Source organism: Phocoena sinus, chromosome 3 (assembly GCF_008692025.1).
Source record: "Phocoena sinus isolate mPhoSin1 chromosome 3, mPhoSin1.pri, whole genome shotgun sequence".
NCBI classification, from domain to species: domain Eukaryota; kingdom Metazoa; phylum Chordata; class Mammalia; order Artiodactyla; family Phocoenidae; genus Phocoena; species Phocoena sinus.
The window spans coordinates 56,405,568-56,426,425 of NC_045765.1; the positions used below are offsets into that span (position 1 = coordinate 56,405,568).

A 20,858-nucleotide genomic window follows, 5' to 3' on the forward strand; every position below is an offset into this window, starting at 1 on the left:
GGAGCCCAGACCTGCCGCAGCTGGCACGGGAGGACACGCTTTAACCTGCCATCATGTCCCGAAGCGTATTAGCCATAGGCCCTGACTCCGGAAGCAGCGTTCAGGCATTTTCTTATCAGGCAGCGCGGGCGGCGCCTCAGCGGAAGAGCGGGCTTCCAGGCCGCAGCGATCAAACCCCGCCCCCCGCCTCACGTAGTTGGAGGTTTCCAGAAGCGCTAGCGTCACCGCGCCGCGCAATTCTCGGTGGTCTGAGCGCGTGTTTGCTGTCTCGTATTTCCACCATTTAGCAGCCATGATAAGCGCCAGCCGAGCCGCAGTAGCTCGTCTTGTCGGCGCCGCAGCCTCCCGGGGCCCCCCAGCCGCCCGCCACCAGGTAAGGGACTGCTGGGCCTTCCCCGAGGGGCTCACGGCCTTGGGACTCAGTGCGGCAGGCCGCGGCCTTCGGGGTCAGAATCCTCGGGGAGAGACGGAAAATAACGGACGTTCAGTATTCAGTGCTGCCGGTTCAAGGCCTCATTCAGGGTTTTGCGTTCCTGTTTCAGGCCCTGCTGAGTCACACTCCTTGGGAGCCTAGAGTTTTATCTCATCGAGTAGTGGGCAGTGGTCTTGATTAGTCCGTTTGAGACGATTACAGTTTTGGTCTTGAGGTCTTGAGTAGAAGGACGATTGTTCGCTGTGAAATGCAGACTGTGCGGGGACCCCGTTGCTATGATACACCGAAGGAAGGAAGAGCATCTGAGCAGTAAATTAAAAATCAAGCTCTGATTTTCTTGCTTACGAACATTTGACTGGTTAGCTCCCCAGAATTTTGTTCTCCGTTATTTCAGAAAAAATGAGCAAATCAGGAAAAGGTCATGGAATAGTTGTTCATTATCGTGTAAGACTAAAAACATACCTTTTGGGGAAACAGGAATTGTATTTCTTTGCACTCAGGTTGGGTAAAAGAAGACTCGGAAGTAGCCTGAGATGAGATTGTAATAAAGGTCTTTGACACTGATGGGAAGCCACTCCTGACATTTTTTTTTTTCCCCTTGTAAACTGACTTCACAAAATTACCGATTCTAGTTCCCTTAAAGCAGCAACTTGTCAAGGTCAGGGGAAATGTCTCTGATTAAGTTAAATCTGTACCTGCAACACGTAACATATGTGGGTCTTAGGTAGACACTGCTCCTGATGATGAAATTGAGTAGTATTTTAATGTATTTTTGCTGCTCCACGGGATATTTGGCACAGTCTGGAAATAATTTTGGTTGTCACAACCTGGGTAGCCATGCTACTACTAGGTTCTAGTTGTAAAGGCCCAAGTTGATGCTAAACATTCTGCAATGCATAGAACGGCCCAGCTCCCAACAAAGATTCTGTTCAAAATCAATAGTGCCAAGGTTGAGAGACCCTTTGGTAATGTAATTCAAGATAATTTTATATCAATTTATTTCTCTGATTTCATTGGGAAAATTTGTACTTTATTAGGCTTGTTTGTTTCAGTACCATAATGTCTCTTAGATATGAAATATCTTATTTCAGTATATTTTATACATGGTAACCACTCAGTGAACAGAATGAAAGTCTCAACCTTTGATGTATTCTTCAGAAGAATAATTAAAACAAGCTCAAGTTTTCATGTGTAGTTCATGGCTGATCCTTTTTTTTGTTTGTTTTTAAGGATGGCTGGAATGGCTTTAGTCATGAAGCTTTTAGAATTGTTTCAAGGCGGGACTATGCGTAAGTATAATTTCGTTTCCTTTAGCATTAAGATAACAAATGTTAAGCCCCAGAGCAATGGTCTCTAAATTTGTGATTAATTACTTCACTCAGAAAAAAAGACACAGCTAAGTTTATTTATAGAGTGCATTTTGCCACAGTAACAAATATTGTTTTCTTACGTTTTTCTACAACCATTTTGGAGATAACTGTTAATATAATTAATCATAGCATTGTTTTAAATGTCTTACAGATCAGAAGCAATCAAGGGAGCAGTTGTTGGTATTGATTTGGGTACTACCAACTCCTGTGTGGCAGTTATGGAAGGTAAACAAGCAAAGGTGAGCATGATTGGAAGCTCTGGATCATGTAGTGGTAACCAGTACACAATTCAGAATTCTGCGTCCTTTGGCTTAGATAAGGGACATTTTCAAAGCTGCTTTTAAATTCTTAAGACTCTTGTGAGGTGAATCTTTGTGCTTAATTGTATGCTGGTAATAAATGAATGGATTTGACTTCCCAGGATTTAAGTGTGTCCTAGTATAGATGTAAGACTACTAAGTTACCATTAGGACCCATTGGGATGACTTGTGCTGTTGATTACTTCTGTAATTAACGTTCTGCTTTTTTGTAAGTCAGTTAAACAAAGGCTAAAGGTGCAGGAACAGTCTAGAAGCAAGTGGAGCTCCAAATAATGCATAGGCTGCATCCTAAGTAAGGCATGTTTTTTACTTCCTTCTAGAGGAAGTACAGGCTGTTTCTCCTTTGTTTGTGAAATCTTTATTCCCACCTGGTTCTCCTCAAGAATATTTGGAGCACCTGGATTTTTAAATTCCTTGTTGGCAGTTTTTTTTAATGCCTGAAACTCGTAGGCATCACCAAAAAATCAGAAGTAGATTTAACTCTCCATATGGAAGGAAAGATTACGTTGTCCACACATTGAGTATGAAAGATGTGATTTATATTTATTCCTGTTTCTTGGATGTTCTTAGTTGTAGGTTGTTTGAATCTGCAATAGTAGTTGCTTACTATATCAACATTCACAGAGCAGAAAAGTATGCCCATTAGTACTGTTCTTTAGTATTTGTTTTGTGTCTTAAATGATTGGTACAAAGACAGTAATGGTGACTGGAACCTCATTCTCTGTCCTATCTTGGGAGTTTTAGGTGCTAGAGAATGTTGAAGGTGCCAGAACCACCCCTTCAGTTGTAGCCTTTACAGCAGATGGTGAGCGACTTGTTGGCATGCCGGCCAAGCGACAGGCTGTCACCAACCCAAACAACACATTCTATGCTACCAAGCGTCTCATTGGCCGGCGATATGACGACCCAGAAGTTCAAAAAGACATGTGAGTAATAGCAAAAATGTATTTATATGCAAAGGCTAAATAGATGAATCTTACCAGCAGGATCTCTTGGGACAGGCCCTGCTCCTACCAAAAGGGTATCTCCTTCAAAAAATTCAATTCTGCCTTCACAGATTAGGTCTTTGCTATGTGTGACATGATACATGAAGATCTGGCTAGTCATTCCTGGACCACATAAATTGGCGGTAAACACATAAGGTAGATAATGGCATAGGCGCCATCTTGATACTGATCAGATGTTTTCAAGGTTCATCCTTGTGGTGTGTATTGGTATTTCATTCCTTTTTATGGCCAAATAATATCCCATTGTATGCATACATACTGCATTTTGTTTATCTGTTTGTTAATGGGCATTTGGCTTCTTTCCACTTTTTGGCTATTATGAATAATGCTTTGTGTATAGGGGTGTTTTTTTTGGTTTGTTTGTTTGTTTGTTTATTTGCGGTACGCGGGCCTCTCACTGTTGTGGCCTCTCCCGTTGCGGAGTACAGGCTCCAGACGTGCAGGCTCAGCGGCCATGGCTCACGGGCCCAGCCGCTCCACGGCATGTGGGATCTTCCCAGACCGGGGCATGAACCCGTGTCCCCTGCATCGGCAAGCGGACTCTCAACCACTGCGCCACCAGGGAAGCCCTGTGTATAGGTTTTTGTGTGGACATGTATTTTCATTTCTCTTGGGTAGACATCTAGTAATGGAATCGCTAGGTCATATATACCTATATACCTATAACCGCTTTCCAAAGCAGCTGCAAAAATTTTTGGTGAGAAGAATGTTCATGTTTCAATTCATCAGGATGTTTTTACATGTTAATGAGTGCTTTCTAAAGGTTTTCATTAAACAAATTCCTGAAGTTCTCATTTGTTGGCCATGGATCTCTTGGGGTGGAAGATGGGCTTTCATGGTGTATGGTAACCTCATGGTAGGTTGGGCTGGCATGTTTCTTAAGTATAATTTTTGTGTCTTTCAGTAAAAATGTTCCTTTTAAAATTGTCCGTGCCTCTAATGGCGATGCCTGGGTTGAAGCTCATGGAAAACTCTATTCCCCAAGTCAGATTGGAGCATTTGTGTTGATGAAGATGAAAGAGACTGCAGGTGAGATAGCTTAGTTCATATCTGGGAAAATTTAGAGAACAGCATGATTCCTCTGAGATCACTGGCTTCCATACCTCAGTGTCCTTTGGATGAGTCTGCAGTGGCTTTTATACAGAATACCTAGGAATGGCAAAACTTTATTACTCTTTCCCTACAAATTGAATTTCTCTTCCAAGTTTTCCTAATGGTGGCTTGCTTGTTTCTTTTTTTCAGAAGGGAAATCAAAAGACTACACATTAAGCTTTTGTATCTGTTAGGTAAAACTTCCCATTTAAGAAACTAGTGGCTCTTTTAAATCTAAAACTATAGCTGGTGAGCCTTCACTAACATGTTAAAGGTGAGATCTTGGGTTTTTAAAATTGGAGTGTTTTCCTACAAGGTCTCTTCATGTTAGGTCATATGCTAAAAACTATTGGGTGCTGTTTGTGACCTCAAGAGAGTGACACAGGTTGTTAGGCTACATTAGTAATTGTAGCCTGTTTCATCTGATAGGGTCTTATGAATGATTTTCATTGATTGCTTTTCCAGAAAATTACTTGGGGCATACAGCAAAAAATGCTGTGATCACCGTCCCAGCGTATTTCAATGACTCTCAGAGACAGGTGAGTTTAATTATCATTTTTAATAATTTAATTAATTTATTTATTTTTGGCTGCATTGGGTCTTGGTTGCTGCACATGGGCTTCCTCTAGTTGCAGCGACCAGGGGCTACGCTTCATTGCAGTGTGTGGGCTTCTCGTTGCGGTGGCTTCTCTTGTTGTGGAGCAAGGGCTTAGTTGCTCTGCGGCATGTGGGATCTTCCTGGACCAGGGCTCAAACCCCTGTCCCCTGCATTGGCAACAGGATTCTTAACCACTGCTGCCACCAGGGAAGCCCCCCAATTAGCATTTTTATTCAGGAAATTAGTGGTACCTGGGACACGGTGGAAAATGCTTTTTTCTTTTTTTATAGGCCACTAAGGATGCTGGCCAGATATCTGGACTAAATGTGCTTCGGGTAATTAATGAACCCACAGCGGCTGCTCTGGCCTATGGTCTAGACAAATCAGAAGACAAAATGTAAGTTTGTGCAGTGAATTCCACCTAGATTTGTGAGACTTAAGTGCATGGAACCTTGAAACTTACCCTAAATCATCATCTTGATTTCATGGTGATTGAGCCTTATACTTAGACTGGAAATGTACTGCCTTGACCTTTTCCCAAGGCTTTTATGGTCTGTGTTTTTCATTCATTTCAAGATTATCCCTTGATTACTTTTTCTTTTTAAAGTACTGGCTGTGGTCATTTTTTCCCCTTGGTATGCCTGTTGGCAAGTATTCATCCAAAAGAGTGGTTTTTGCTTTTTAACATTTCAATTTTAACTGTATGTATGTTTTACATGTTGCTATTAGGGCCACCTGTTAAGACATACGTCACTTATGCAGTCGTCAACTTTCATAATCATACCTGGGGGGGAAATAGCCAAATTTATGTTGGTTTGGTTACTGAAATCCATATGCTGTGATGAGTTTTGTTCCTGACGGACTTTTTCCTTTCTAGCATTGCTGTATATGATTTAGGTGGTGGAACTTTTGATATTTCCATACTGGAAATCCAGAAAGGAGTATTTGAGGTGAAATCCACCAATGGAGACACTTTTTTAGGTGGTGAAGACTTTGACCAGGCCTTGCTGCGTCACATTGTGAAGGAGTTCAAAAGAGAGGTTAGTTACCGGTGTGGTTAATATGTACACATTGGAATACTGAGAATTTCTTTGTTCGGACTGCTATTTGCTTTGTTTTACGGTTTTTTTTTTTCCCTTAAGAGAGTGTTGAATAGGCCACTGAAATTGCATTTTAGTTCCATGGGTGCTCTGAACTATTCTGGTTATTGTAGCTTCAAATTGGAAACAAACAACAATTAAAAGGCTATAACGGGCTTCCCTGGTGGCACAGTGGTTGAGAGTCCGCCTGCCGATGCGGGGGACATGGGTTTGTGCCCTGGTCCAGGAGGATCCCACATGCCGCGGAGCAGCTGGGCCCGTGAGCCGTGGCCACTGAGCCTGCGCGTCTGGAGCCTGTGCTCCGCAGCGGGAGAGGCCACAACAGTGAGAGGCCTGAGTACCACAAAAAAAAAAAAAAAGGCTATAGCACCTGGTGTACAATAGTACTATGGCATTTTATATAAGGGACTTTGAATATCTTTGGATTTGGGGTATCCGCATTTGACAGGGGTTGCTGGAACCAATTCCTCACAGATACCAAGGGATGACTGTGTAGGTTTCCCTCACTATCTGAAAATTGAGCCTGCGAAACTTTTGATAAGCTGAAATGTTGTGAAGCTACACATTTTGCTAACGGATGCACAACATAAATGGTTGTATGCTCACAGACAGTTCAAAGATATGGTGGTGGTTTGGTGCTCAAGTAAGTGTAGTTACTGGGGAAGGAGCTTGGGGTGCACACTGCCTCTGGAATGGCTCGCTGCAAAGCAAACGCTGAACATTATTTGTCCTTTTTGCCTTTTTTGTAAAAGTGAAAATCCTTTTTAGATTTCATTTGGTTAGCAAAAACAGGTATTAAAGTAGATCTTATATAAAAGGGAAGTGGTGTAAAGCAAACTTTGGAAAAGGAATTATAGGAACTCCTTTTTTGAGCTAGAATTCTACAGCTGGAAAGAACTGAGAACAGTTCATCCTCTAACTCCAGACACATTTCTTTTTCAAAGTAGGTCTTCTTTTTTCCTATAGATTTTTAAAGGCAATAAGTAATTTCTGCTTGTTTATAAAGGTATGGCTCTATTTTGTTTTGTTACACCTTACCACTGCAATTTAAGTAGCATTTATTTTCTTAACATTAATATATTGTGTCTTCACTTTGTAGACAGGGGTTGATTTGACCAAAGACAACATGGCGCTTCAAAGGGTTCGGGAAGCCGCTGAGAAGGCCAAGTGTGAACTCTCTTCATCTGTGCAGGTGAGATGTGGACAGATTCCACCAGTCTTGATGGATCTTTTCAGCCTGAGTTTACTCGAATAGCATATTCTAATTGGCATAATGTCAGTCAGATTTCTTTTAACAGCTTTCTGGTTGGTGATAAAAAGCCTTTCCATTAGCAAAGGAGCATTATGTTTTTTGGTGAGCTGAAGCACCCAAATCAGAGGTTATGATTTGCTTTCCTGCTGCCACCTGAGAACCTGGAATTAGATCTCCTGCCATCTTGCTATATCCCTGACACGGACCTAACATACTGTTACTCTGTTCTTAGTGGTTAAGGCAAAGGGAGGCTTCATCTTTCAGAACTGGAGCAACTTTAGCACTCTGGGAAGGGAAGAGGTATTTATAGCATCTGTCATTGTGTTGGTAAAGTGGGTGACCTTCAGTCACATCTGGATTTTCTTTTTCTTTTTTTTTTTTTTTCTTTTTAATAGCAGCTATAAGGAGTGACAAAGCTGTACAGGGTCATCCATGAAGTTGATGGTATTCCCTTGTCCTGCTGTCAGAATTTGCAGCACGATGGTTGGGGTCGAAATATGTGGCACTACCACAGGATAGCTTATAATTCTTCCCAGGGGTTGTCACTTTATGAAACGGGACGTTGGTTAGTTTTACTGTGGCTCTATCCTATTAATAGGTATTTGGATTGTTTTCCACCATTTTGCTATTATAGCAAGGTGTATTGACCACCCTTGTACATTACTGTTTGTGCATGTGTGATTGTAAGTCTGTAGGTTAAATTTATAGAAGCATTTATTACCCTTGAGTTTATAATGTGGTTTGGGGAGGTGGACACTAATGAGAACACTTTTTTTTTTTTTGCTGTATGCGGGCCTCTCAATGTTGTGGCCTCTCCCGTTGCAGAGCACAGGCTCCGGATGCGCAGGCCCAGCGGCCATGGCTCATGGGCCCAGCCGCTCCACGGCATGTGGGATCTTCCCGGACCGGGGCACGAACCCGTGTCCCGTGCTTCGGCAGGCGGACTCTCAACCACTGCGCCACCAGGGAAGCCCGAGAACATTATATTAGTAAATGTCAGAAGTAATGTAGAGGATAAGAGTTACTCTGGGGCTTCCCTGGTGGCACAGTGGTTAAGAATCTGCCTGCCAATGCAGGGGACGCGAGTTCGAGCCCCAGTCCGGGAAGATCCCACATGCCGCAGAGCAACTAAGCCCGTGCACCACAACTACTGAGTCTGCGCTCTAGAGCCCGCGTGCTACAGCTACTGAAGGCCACGCACCTAGAGCCTGTGCTCCGCAACAAGAGAAGCCACCGCAATGAGAAGCCCACACACCGCAATGAAGAATAGACCCCGCGCGCAGCAACGAAGACCCAACACAGCCAAAAAAATAAATTAAAAAAAAAAAAGAGTTACTCTGCAAGCAGACTGGTGGAGATGAAGTCCTTATTTCATTACTTTATTAGCTGTGTGACCTTGAATGAATTACTTAACATTTCTGTTTTCTTGTCTATAAAATGAGGATAATTAGTGCTCATTCCCCCTTAGAGTTGAGAGGATTAGTAAATTAATACATATAACATGCTTAGGACAATGTGTAGTAAATAGTAAGTGGTATTCTAAATGTATGTATGTATTTTGTTTTTTTAAAAAGGCAAAGTTAGATTTATAATAAAGGAACTTGACAGGTGTTTGACATAATTAGGAGAGCTTCTGTAAGGTGAGTTAATCAGGAAGAGATAAAGGGTCAGGCAAGTATGAGGTTCTCGGGTAAAGACCTGAGTAAGGGTCAGTGTGGCTGAAGTACAGACTAGACTGGCAGGAGGAGCATAGAAGATAAGGCTAGGGGCTTTATAGATTGGGGATTTGGTATCTTTCCTGAGATAATGACAACAGACTACTGAAAGTTTTTAAGGTGGGCCAGTAACATGGTCAGATTTGGTGAAAGCACTCTGAGGTGGAGTGCTCTTTGTGGCAGCCTGAGTGGGTGTGGGAAAATGTTGGGAGGCTATTGCAGCACACCAGGTGGTGAGAGAGGAAGGACTTGGACCAGAGTGTGGTGGTGAGAGATACATGGTTGGAATTGAGAGAGAAGAGGGACAGAACTTCATGTTGGAACTGGCTTTCGAGGGTGGAGAACCCTGGAGTTTTTCACCTGGTCATTATAGCATATAGAACTGCACTAATACAGTAACTACATGTGGCTATTTAAAATTAAATACAATTTTTAAGAATTCCATTTCTCAGTTCCACTAGCTGTATTTCAAGTATTCAGCCACATGTGACTAGTGGCCGCTGGATCGAAAAGCAGAGATAGAGAACATTCCCATTGCCACAGAAAGTTCTGTTGGATTGCATTACTATAGATAATTTTATTTACTGATGCGGTTTGTTAACATTTTGCAAAGAAAGAGAAAATTGTTATTGGTGTTCTTGAAACTATAACCAATATCATTTACAAAAGATGTGTTGATTCTCCCTGTAAAGCATTTATCTGTCCAAGGTACTCTACCTGAAGAAAGCTGGTTAAGGATTTGCTCCCTTCAGTCTTTATTCCCTGTTGGCCTTGCTTTGTGAAGTTGGAGGGGCAGCATACACAAACTCTTTTCCTGGGGGTTCACCCCGAGACATCTGTTTCTGTATGTTTAGTAATGAGTTTTGTTAGTCTAAATAGTCTTAATCCATGCCTTATGCCTTATCAGGATTTTAGGCTTATTAAATACTGTATGTTACATGGTGTGACTGTAGCAGTGTTAGCTACTTTCTGGGGATGTGATAGCAGTAGTCAGTCCTTGTACTTCTCTTTAGCATTTTTGTTGTAGGTTTCTTAACCATCTTCCTGAAACTTGAAAAGCCCTGGTTTGGTGGCAGATTATTTGGTTCAGAGCATACCTTTCACATTTTTCTTAATGTGCAAGGAAATTTTTTAAAACTTGGTAAAAGAAAACAGTAGTGTGATTCTTTTATATATATATATATATATTTTTTTTTTTTTTTTTTTTTTTTTTTTTTTGGTGGTACGCGGGCCTCTCACTGCTGTGGCCTCTCCCGTTGCGGAGCACAGGCTCCAGACGCGCAGGCTCAGCGGCCATGGCTCATGGGCCCAGCCGCTCCGCAGCATGTGGGATCTTCCCAGACCGGGGCATGAACCCGTGTCCCCTGCATTGGCAGGCAGACTCTCAACCACTGTGCCACCAGGGAAGCCCCTTAATATATTTTTAATAGCAGGACAGACTGTTCTTCACCTGAATGGGGATTTTTCCTGCTTCTCTATTTCTTTCTTCATTGTTAATAACAGATTTATAGTGTTTACTTCTGGGAAGATAAGAGGTTGAATCTTAAAGAGTCACTGTCTTTGGTGGCCGTTCATTTAAATGTCTGACCCTCACTGTGGCTTTCAGAGTCTTCCTTTCCTAGGGTATAGTCTTTAATTGAAGTAATAGAGACTTCACTACTGGTTTCCCTGCTTCCTTTGCAGACTGACATCAATTTGCCATACCTTACAATGGATGCCTCTGGACCCAAGCATTTGAATATGAAGCTGACCCGGGCTCAGTTTGAGGGGATTGTTACTGATCTAATCAGAAGGACCATAGCTCCATGCCAAAAAGCCATGCAAGATGCAGAAGTCAGCAAAAGTGACATAGGAGAAGTGATTCTGGTTGGTGGCATGACTAGGATGCCCAAGGTAAGGACCCATGGCATTCTTGATATAGAGCGCAGAGAGGGCCAACACATAATGATTTATTAGGAGATAACATATGGCTTATGTTGTGTAGGGACATGAATATGTGGCCTTTCTACCACGCTGACCTGAAAGGTGGATGAATTTGTGCCCTTGCTAAAGAGTTCTTAAAGGGTATTTTAAAAAAAGGATCAGGATGGGGGGGATGTCTTTGGGGTAGTAGCAAGGAGGATCCTGAACTTCAGTTTCATAGAATTTTTAGGAATGAAACAAAGTTTGCGGTCAGAGACAGCTTAACATCCTGGTACTAACTAGCCTCTATGGGCAATTTTGGACATGTGTTTTGTAGTATAGTGTTTGGGGTTTCAAAGGCATCTCTTCAACAGAGATTTGTGCAATGATGCATTTTATCAACACATCATTCTGAAAAGACAGGTGTGTGGAAAACTAATAACTGAGCACAGAACCTGTTGATGGTGTAATTCTTGCTTTATAGCTTGAACAGAACTATCTTGGGCCTTGATTTTCATAATTTTACCTTTGGGGTACTTGTGCTTAGGAAAATGATGCATACAATAAATCTGAAGCGAAAAGGAGAGGCTTTGAACCAGGCAGATATTTTTATGTTAAATTATCACAGATGTTACTCAAATAGAACTTTTTCCTAGCATTAGTAAAATAAGCAGGAGGGGAAAACATGCCTCATACTTGCACCAGTATTGAATTACTACTGCTTCTGTTAAGCTGATTTTTAGTTGATATGTAGAAGAGGACTTGGACTATACAAATTAAGTCCCCTTGCCTTGTACCTTGTATTTCTAATTTGATGTATTGCTTGGGAAACCAGATTAAAAAATTTAGGCAAATTGTTCCCAAATTTAAAAGGGCTATGAATGAGATACTCAAGAGTAAAGTATATGTGTAACCAAATAATATACTTAACTCATTAACAAGAACTCAACTACAAAATAATTTGAGTAAACGTTCTTGGATCTGAAGCACCCTGTCGTGCTACTCTCCCTTTCTCAGGCAATTGCCCTGAGTAGTGAGTGACAAGGTTCTTTTTTCTTGGTGCTCAGGTTCAGCAGACCGTGCAGGATCTCTTTGGCCGAGCCCCAAGTAAAGCTGTCAATCCTGATGAGGCTGTGGCCATTGGAGCTGCCATTCAGGGAGGTGTGTTGGCTGGTGATGTCACAGATGTGCTACTCTTGGATGTCACTCCCCTGTCTCTGGGTATTGAGACTCTGGGAGGTGTCTTCACCAAGCTTATTAACAGGAACACCACTATTCCAACCAAGAAGAGCCAGGTAAAAGCCACCCCACCCTACTTTGTCACAGAGATACTAGGTTCTGTGAGGATGTGATTGTAGCCACTTCTGTGAGCTTTTCCTAGAAAACTTTTTTTGTTTTGTAGTCCATACTAGTTGAATGTGGAGGGGTGGTAAGAATCTTGTCCTTCGTTCTCTTTTGTTCCTAGAAAAGTTCTTTTTCTGTCATCCAGTGGTGATAATTTTAGGGAAGTCATCAATAGTCTCTCCTTCTCAGGATAATAATTGCCAGAAGGAGCCTCATCATTTGAGACTGAATTCCTATACTCTTCTGTTCTCAAAGGCATTAAAAAGAATGGCGTGGCTGAGACTAAGGGAGTTTGCTTGTCTTCCTGGAGAACGATAGGGGTTCTGAGATATCAAGCCAGGATTATTTGGGCAATGGCTTGGTCTTAGATTAAGAATTACTTCCTTTCTCAGATTTGGTGTTTTTCTGAAAGAACTATGGCTGTTGCTATGTTTGAAGTGATGTATTGCCAACACATCATTCTGAAGTGTGTGGTGATTTCCTGTGACTATGAGCATAAAATAAATGTCCTCTCTCTGACCCATTTCTCTGGATGAGCATGTTTCAGCATCTCGCTTTTTATAGCTCCTTCTCTTGAGGCCTTCTGTGCTAATGCTGCATCTTTGTACAATGCATTTGCTTAGCTGAAAACAATAGCTATTGTATGCCCTTTTGCTGTGCTAATCCTACTCCTGTTCTCTGTAAAGACATAAGCCTTTGTTCTGAACATAGTGTACATTAGGATTCTTCCAGTGTTGGGAGGTGAATTTCTTCCTGGTTTGTTGCACTTTGTAAGGGGGAACAGGCTGGGGAAAAAAAAAAATCAGGCTGCCAACCCAGCAAGTTTCCTTTTTCTCCCTAGGTGTTTTCTACAGCTGCTGATGGACAGACTCAAGTGGAGATTAAAGTGTGTCAGGGTGAGAGAGAGATGGCTGGAGACAACAAACTTCTTGGACAGTTTACTTTGGTAGGTATTGGGAATCATGAATGTTATGTTCATTTTTTTATGGTGAAGTTACACTATTCTAACCCCTAATGTTACCATAAACTGCTGACAGATGTAGTCTGTGTTATCTTAGCATAGTATTCAAATGAATTCTGCAACTGGATAACCATGGCTTCAGTTTTTACCTGAAAGCCCTGCTTCTTGTGCCTTAGGAACTAAATAAAGAAGCTTGTAAGAGCCAGGGAAATGTTCATAAACAGTGCTTATTAGAAGAAATTCCTGATTACTATTTTACTACTTTTAAAGACATTTGATATTGTTATTGGCTGCTACTTTGTCATCATCTTTTTTTTTTTTGGCCATGCTCTGTGGCATGTGGGATCTTAGTTCCCTGACCAGGGATTGAACCTATGCCCTCTGCAATGGAAGTGCAGAGTCTTAACCACTGGACTGCCAGGGAAGTCCCTTGTTACTGGCTTCTAGTCAGCATCACTTATTGCTTATTGGGATGAATGATTGAAGAGTTTACTCTTCACGCATTGTGTATCCTTAGGTACATAAAGCCATTGTGGTTACCTGCTGTAGCCAGCCTTCACTAGTATGAGTCCTGTTTATTTCAAGCAGCAATGAAATTACCACCCTCACCAACAAACTCATGTTTTTGTACATTTAAGTCAAAGTTTCACTTGTTCCTCCCAGAAACCAAGTAATTTCTTCCCCAGAAGACCATATAGGTTTTGGAAATAGAGCACTGGACCCCTTTGTGAGAGGAGCTTACTCTGGTATTTATTTATTCTAGATTGGGATTCCCCCAGCCCCTCGTGGAGTCCCTCAGATTGAAGTTACATTTGACATTGATGCCAATGGGATTGTACATGTTTCTGCCAAAGATAAGGGTACAGGACGTGAGCAGCAGAGTAAGTACTCTTATTTATTAAGACTGTAAGAGTGAGGTGAGGGACTTTTCTCTGTTGGGAACTAGACCCTCTAGATTGGGCATTATCTTTTCCCTTAGCCTCAGGGGAGGATGATGAGTCCTCTTTGCCCTCTCTCCTCAGTTATCAGTGTCACATTAACAGGTATGGTGTTTATTCCCCCAAAAAAGGCAAGCACTGAGCCTCTGGATTGCTGAAGTTTTGGTAGGTAGGACAGTTAGTTCTCTGTATATTTTAGACCCTTGGTTTCCCTCTGCTTATTGTAGAACAATAGGATATTCCCCTTCTTCATAATGCACATCAAGACAGCTACTTTGAAGAGGAGGATTCTTTTTCTTAATACAGTCGAGGAAGAAGCATATAGTTTTCCTGGGAAGTAATGAGGTGCCTTCTTTTCACTATAGTTGTGATCCAGTCTTCCGGTGGGTTAAGCAAAGATGATATTGAAAATATGGTTAAAAATGCAGAGAAGTATGCTGAGGAAGACCGGCGAAAGAAGGTGATTACTTTGCTCATAACTTCTATGTGAAATGCCTTTCTTATTTATTCTCAGTCTTCCCATATCAGAATTTTCATGTTACAGAATGCAGCTAAAACCTCTTACAGACATCTCAGACCACAGTGATTTCTCCCTCTTAACTGTTCATACTCTGTTAACTGTATGTAGCAGTTTTCATGTTGTCTTAATGAGGACATTGAGCCAACTAGTTGATTGGGAAGTCTTCATTCATACTACATTTTTAATTTCTCTTAGGAACGAGTTGAAGCAGTTAATATGGCTGAAGGAATCATTCATGACACAGAAACCAAGATGGAAGAATTCAAGGACCAATTGCCTGCTGATGAGGTAAACCCTCTTTTAAAATAGCTCAAGAAGTTGGGAGGCATCGTCACCACTGTCAGTGAAGGTCATTTTTCTGTGTGGGTCTTGATAGGAATTTAGTTTTTAAAAAATGTTTCTCAACATTCTGCTGTGTGTTATGGGATAAGAACCAGAAAAAGTGAGGGTCTGGTGTTGTTTTGTTTTTAAGTGCCACAAGCTAAAAGAAGAGATTTCCAAAATGAGGGAGCTCCTCGCTCGAAAAGACAGTGAAACAGGAGAAAACATAAGGCAGGCAGCATCTTCCCTTCAGCAAGCATCATTGAAGCTCTTCGAAATGGCATACAAAAAGGTACAAGGCTGTTTTACTCAATGAATATTTTGCTCCTAACTTGATGTAACTGCTCTTGATTACTGTCACTGATGGCTCCTACATAGCCATTTATGGAACTGGGAGTATTGGAATTGGAAATATCCTTCTTCCTGCCTTCTTGACTACGGTGGGTGGGTGGGAGGGAGGGAGGGAGGGTGAGGTCAAAGGGAAGAAATCACTAAAACTGGGAGAGTGGAACAGGCAGGATATGGCTTTTTCGTTTTTAGTTCATCGGAGAGCAAACTGTCACCCTTAACATTAAACAAGTGATTCTCAAATGTTTTCTTATAGATGGCATCTGAGCGGGAAGGCTCTGGAAGTTCTGGCACTGGGGAGCAAAAGGAAGATCAAAAGGAAGAGAAACAGTAACAGCAGCAAACTTTGGAGTTGAAAGGACAACATATTATGATGCTTGGGAGTGAAGGGATTTCCTGAGCTGAAATGGGCAAAACTTCAGTCTTCTACTGTGTTTTTGCAGTACTCTATATATAATTTCCTGAATATGTAAATTTAGTGACCATTAGCTAATGATCATTTAACAAGTGATAATTCCCAACAGTACAAAGTTCACAGTATTCTGTCCCTAGCCTGTCATTCTTTTTCAGCTGCATGTAAGATGGGGGGAAAAGATTTAACGTTGTTTTGTGCTGAAGTAGCTGTATTTTCAAAGGGGTGAAGCCATCTCACACACTGAAGACAGGTCTGGAATGAGACCATAGGGGGATGAGATCCTTCTAGTTACCTAAGTACTGCTGTACCAGCCTGTGTGTATATGGAGTTCTTCAACTGAGGCCTTGCAAGGCAAGACAGCTGTGCCATGTTTGGAGATAGGGCAGGGAAGCTAAATCAATGTAAAACCAAGCTAGCTATTTATGTGAGGTCCAGCTTCTAAAACACAAGTCTCCCAAACTTTCTGAAGGCATACTTTCCTAGCTACCCTTTGGCCTGTGTCAGTGGCACCTGTATCTCTGATGACTGTTCTTTTTGATCCATTCTGGATTTTTAAAAAAATAAATAGGAAAAGCATTTTGATCTCTTGTCTGTGAGGGGTGAGGCCCTGAGATTTAGCTTCAGAAATATGACATGAATCACATTTCCCAACTCCCTGACCTTGATACAGGATTTTCTAACACTGGCATTTGAATTTCTAACAAATTGAAAACTTGGGAAGGCCGGTATAATAATAAGCATTATCACCAAAGACAAGTCTGGTTCAGAGGAGGCTTTTTTTTTTTTTCTCTCCCTAGCCCCATCTGAGGTTTGGAATGTTGAAACAGTCTTTAGATCTCTAACATGAAAATCAGGCCTCCTATTTCCAGGCTGCTCTCTGCTCTAAATAAGTCCAACCAGAATTGGCTTACAGTAATGAAACACGTCTAGTATTAAGTTCTAAGGTGATTTCAGTGGCTCAATAATAACAGGAACCCAGATTCTATAGTTTTGCTTTTTCATCCTCAGTGAGTTGCCTTGTCCTAATTTCTCTAATGTAGTTCTAAATATCACATGCTAACAACTTCAGAACCAGGAAGGTGACTGCATCTTAGAACTCACTTTAGTTTTAATAATTATTTCTTAAGTTTATTTCTTAAAAATTGAGATTGTTTATGTGATAATTATGTTTCTGGAAAATTGTTTATTAACACCCTTTTAAAAGCTTCTTGAGGTTTCATATGAGAAATAATAGGCTCAAATTTTCAGCCACACGACCACTTGGTGGGAACCTTGTGGGATGTGCAGTAATTCTTTATGAAGTATTGTTTTGTGGCATGCTGGGGAAGATAATTAGCATCTCTGGTTGGCCCTTGCTCACTAAATGCGTCTAGTGTTTACCAATCATTGTGATAACTAAGCCTCTCAAGCATTTCCAAAGTACCCCAATTCAGAGGTACTGGTTTATATTATTCAAGATTTCATCTTTGAGATCAGTGAGAGGAGCCAAGCATGCCCTGAACAAAATGGGTTCTATTAGAGAGGTAGGGAGAAGAGCTGCTTGGGCAGGTACCCACAGATACTGTCTCAAGCTGTGCCATGAGTGGTATATGTAGTAGTAGTTCGGTTACCTTCTAATAAAACTAATAATCAGCACAAGCAGCCTTGAACAAAAATTTATAAATTCAGATACAGTCTTCCTTTTGTGGTGCAAGTGCTTGATAGGTCCCAAAAGGAAAACTTCCTGGGATTATTCCAGTTGTCTTCCCCAACTTAAAACTCCACACTTGGTACACAATAGTACAACACATGTGATCTGACCCCTTAATACCTTTCTTTTCCCCTACCCTCCTACTATACTTTGACCTTGCTTGGACAGTCTCCCACAGATTTCTACCTGACTCATCCCTCACTTTTTTCATAAGTCATAAGGGTTGTTTTTTTTTTTCTAATTTAGTCATAAGGTTTTGAAATGTCATAAAACATGCTGCCTTCTTCAAGTCCCTGTCATTTCCTATCCTTACCCTACTCTTTCTCCACAGCAGTTATTACCACCTAATTTATCTTTCCCCCCATTGCTATGGTCTGAATTTTTAGGTCCCCCAAATCCCTATGTTGAAATCCTAACTCCTACAGTGATGGTAATTAGGAGGTGGGGGCCTTTGGGAGGTGGTAGATCACTAAAAGGGGCTCTAGAAATCCCTGATCCCCTTCCACCATATGAGGACACATTTAAGTTTATGACCTGGAAGAGGGCCCTCACCTGACCGTGCTGGCACCCCAATCTCAGATTTTCCAGGCTTCAAAACTGCAAGATAAATTTTGTTTATAAGCTACCCAGCCTGTGTTATTTTGTTATGGCAGCTTGAACGGACTAAGACCCACCATTTTAAGTTTCAAGAAGCCAGAAACTTTGGTTCACTGCTATTTTCCATTAGAACAATGCTTGGCACTTAAGCACTCAAATCTTCTGTCAAATCAGTCTCTCCCACTGTCCAAAACTCTGGGGTGGTTTGATTTCTCCATTTGAGAGAGAAAGGCCTTAATATTTAAGTTTATGTATAAATTATACTCTGTCAAGAGTTCTAGGGGCAACAAACCAAACCCAGAAATTAGAACTTAACTGGTAAATGATAAGTCTTAATTAGGAAAAGAATTTAAGGAGAAATTAACAGTAATGTTTAGAGGACTAAAAATGTGACCTGAGGTATTCCTGGGCCAGCAAAGGGGGAATACGAATGACCAGAATAAATGCGCAACCCTCTTTTATACTTCATAGGTGTAAAAGTCCAATTCTGTTGCTGACTCTTGAAAAAATTTACCCAAGTGGAGTTTTTCCTCAACTTTTTATTTCAAACCTGTTCTTAGAAAATTAAAAGAACGGTATAATGAACACACACAAAACACCATTCACCTAGATTGAATTTGCATTTTGCCACATTTGCACTCTTTCACACTTGTGTGTGTTCACTATATATTTTAATTTTAAGTATAACGTTTATACTAGGGATTCTATAGCAAGAAGGAGCAGTAAAGAGAAAAGCAAGTTCTTACAGATGGTACATGAGAAGATCGGGAGTAAAGAGACAACTCAAACTTTGAAAATAAACTGCTTCAAAGCAAAGACCCTTCACTATTTCAGATACCACTGTGACTCCATTCTCCAGTCCTAAGGCTGCTATGTTAGGGCTATGTCTCCACCTTTCCTTCCTCTGGTATCAGAAGAACAAATGAGTGAAAGCCCTAGATAGAGGAGCTATAAGGCAACATACATTATTCCACCTGTGAAGGAGGTAATGTAGCAATTACAGAAAGAACCATTGCAACAGCCATTTTAGTAGGTCAAAAACGGTTGAGTATCACCAATTTCATATTGTTAAACCTAATTACAATGCACCATCAATCCCATTTCTGCTGTGGTAAGTCAGGAAATGGAAATCTATCTTCACACTAAAGAGAATACTGCAGCTGAACCAACCTTTAATAATTAAAACTTTCAATGCTGAGTGAGGTCACAGGAAACAGGAAATGTTCCACCTAAACCGTAAGCTCTTAAACCGGTTCTTGGAGCCCCTAACCCAGAGCGTAGAGATTTGGGGCAATGGTTGGGAAGTGGGGAGTCCACGTGAGTGACTTCAGGGGGTCTATAAACCACTGATTGTAAAATGCAAGACTGCAAATATTAATTTTTCTGGGGAAGTGGTCCATTGCTTTTACTGATTTCTTGAAGGGATCTGTAACCAAAAGGTTAAGAACCACAGATTTCCTAAATGGGAAACCAATCTACCTTACTAGTCTAACTACTTAAATTCAAGCCATACGCCTTGGTCCATGTCCCCCCTTGCCTTTAGCCATCTCCCCAGTCTTGCCTTTCCATATCTTAGGTATCCTTGGTCTACCCTCTTCTATGAAGCCTTCCCCATTCAGCTCACACTGGCTGTTTCACTCAAATTCTTACACTCTATTTTTCAATTTTTTAATGTTCAATTCAGGAACTTATAGCTTTTAATATTTTCTCCCATCTTCCTTTGGATTATTTTGAAGCAAATTCCAGTAATCATAATTTTACTCTAACATTGTACCTCTAAAAAGGTTATTCTATAAAATATAACAATATCATGATCATATCGAAAAAAATTAACTCCTTAACGGCAAAAACTTGAATGTTCAAATTTTCCCAATATTTTCAAAAACTTTTTTTTTTTTTTTGACCACGCCACGTGGCATGCAGGACCTTAGTTCCCTGACTAGGGGTTCAACCCGGGCCCCCTGCACTGGGAGCGCAGAGTCTTAACCACTGGACTGCCAGGGAAGTCTCATAACTTTTTCAACTGTTAAAGAGTCAGGAGCCAATAACGGCCACACCCTATATTGGTTGATATGTCCCTTAAGTCTCTTTTAAACTATAAATTTCCTTGCCTCTTTTTCCTCTGCTTTGCAATTTATTTGTTGAAGAAACTGTGCGACTTGTCCTATAGTCCTGTAATCTACATTCTACATTTCACTGATTGCATTCTTATGATGTCATTTAACATGTTCTTCCATCCCCACTTGATCTGATTCAAGTTAAGCTTTTTGACAAGATTAGTTCATCAGAGGGTCTATAATTCTGGTTGGCTCTTTTGTGATGTTAGCAGCCACTGATGATCATTACCTACCCCTAGATCTCTAATTTTATTAAAGGTATACTATTCTACTTCTATCTTTTCTTCATTTTTTTTATATGAAATACCTCTCTAGTGAGAAACTTCCCCTCATAACAAGTAACTAGTTACCCTAAGGTAGAGTTCATATGGGAAAGGCTTCTTTATTTACTGGTTTTTAGAATGAGTTAGATCTGTAGTATTAATCAAAGGTGAGACCAGTGAGATTTCTTGGGTGTCTTTGTGAACGCACGGATTTTAACTTATTTAATGTGCTTCAATTCACTGCAATTATTCTTACTAAGGCTCAAATTCTTCTAACTTTGGCCTTGGTAGGCTTTTCCTTCTGGCTTAGTTTGTTGTTTTTTTTTTTGCGGTACGCGGGCCTCTCACTACTGTGGCCTCTCCCGTTGCGGAGCACAGGCTCCGGATGCGCAGGCTCAGCGGCCATGGCTCACGGGCCCAGCCGCTCCGCAGCACGTGGAATCCTCCCAGACCGGGGCACGAACCCGTGTCCCCTGCATCGGCAGGCAGACTCTCAACCACTGCGCCACCAGGGAAGCCCCCTGGCTTAGTTTTGACAAGACCCCATTAGTAAAG

General features: G+C 41.3%; 1 protein-coding gene and 1 non-coding gene across 2 annotated transcripts; both read left to right on the forward strand.

Annotated features, from left to right (window-relative positions):
• The first annotated feature begins 189 nt into the window (after window positions 1-189).
• Window positions 190-18,391, forward strand: HSPA9 (heat shock protein family A (Hsp70) member 9). The gene is made up of 17 exons (XM_032626303.1): window positions 190-373; window positions 1,664-1,722; window positions 1,955-2,042; window positions 2,868-3,049; window positions 4,035-4,159; window positions 4,688-4,761; window positions 5,111-5,217; window positions 5,698-5,860; window positions 7,020-7,112; window positions 10,571-10,780; window positions 11,857-12,084; window positions 12,975-13,079; window positions 13,858-13,975; window positions 14,398-14,492; window positions 14,748-14,840; window positions 15,025-15,165; window positions 15,478-18,391. Exons 1-17 carry the CDS (start codon window positions 293-295, stop codon window positions 15,553-15,555), a joined length of 2,040 nt encoding a protein of 679 aa, XP_032482194.1. The 5' UTR covers window positions 190-292; the 3' UTR covers window positions 15,556-18,391.
• Window positions 11,170-11,240, forward strand: LOC116752413. The gene has a single exon (XR_004349485.1). It is a non-coding gene; the product is annotated as a small nucleolar RNA SNORD63 (small nucleolar RNA).
• Window positions 18,392-20,858: the final 2,467 nt, after the last annotated feature.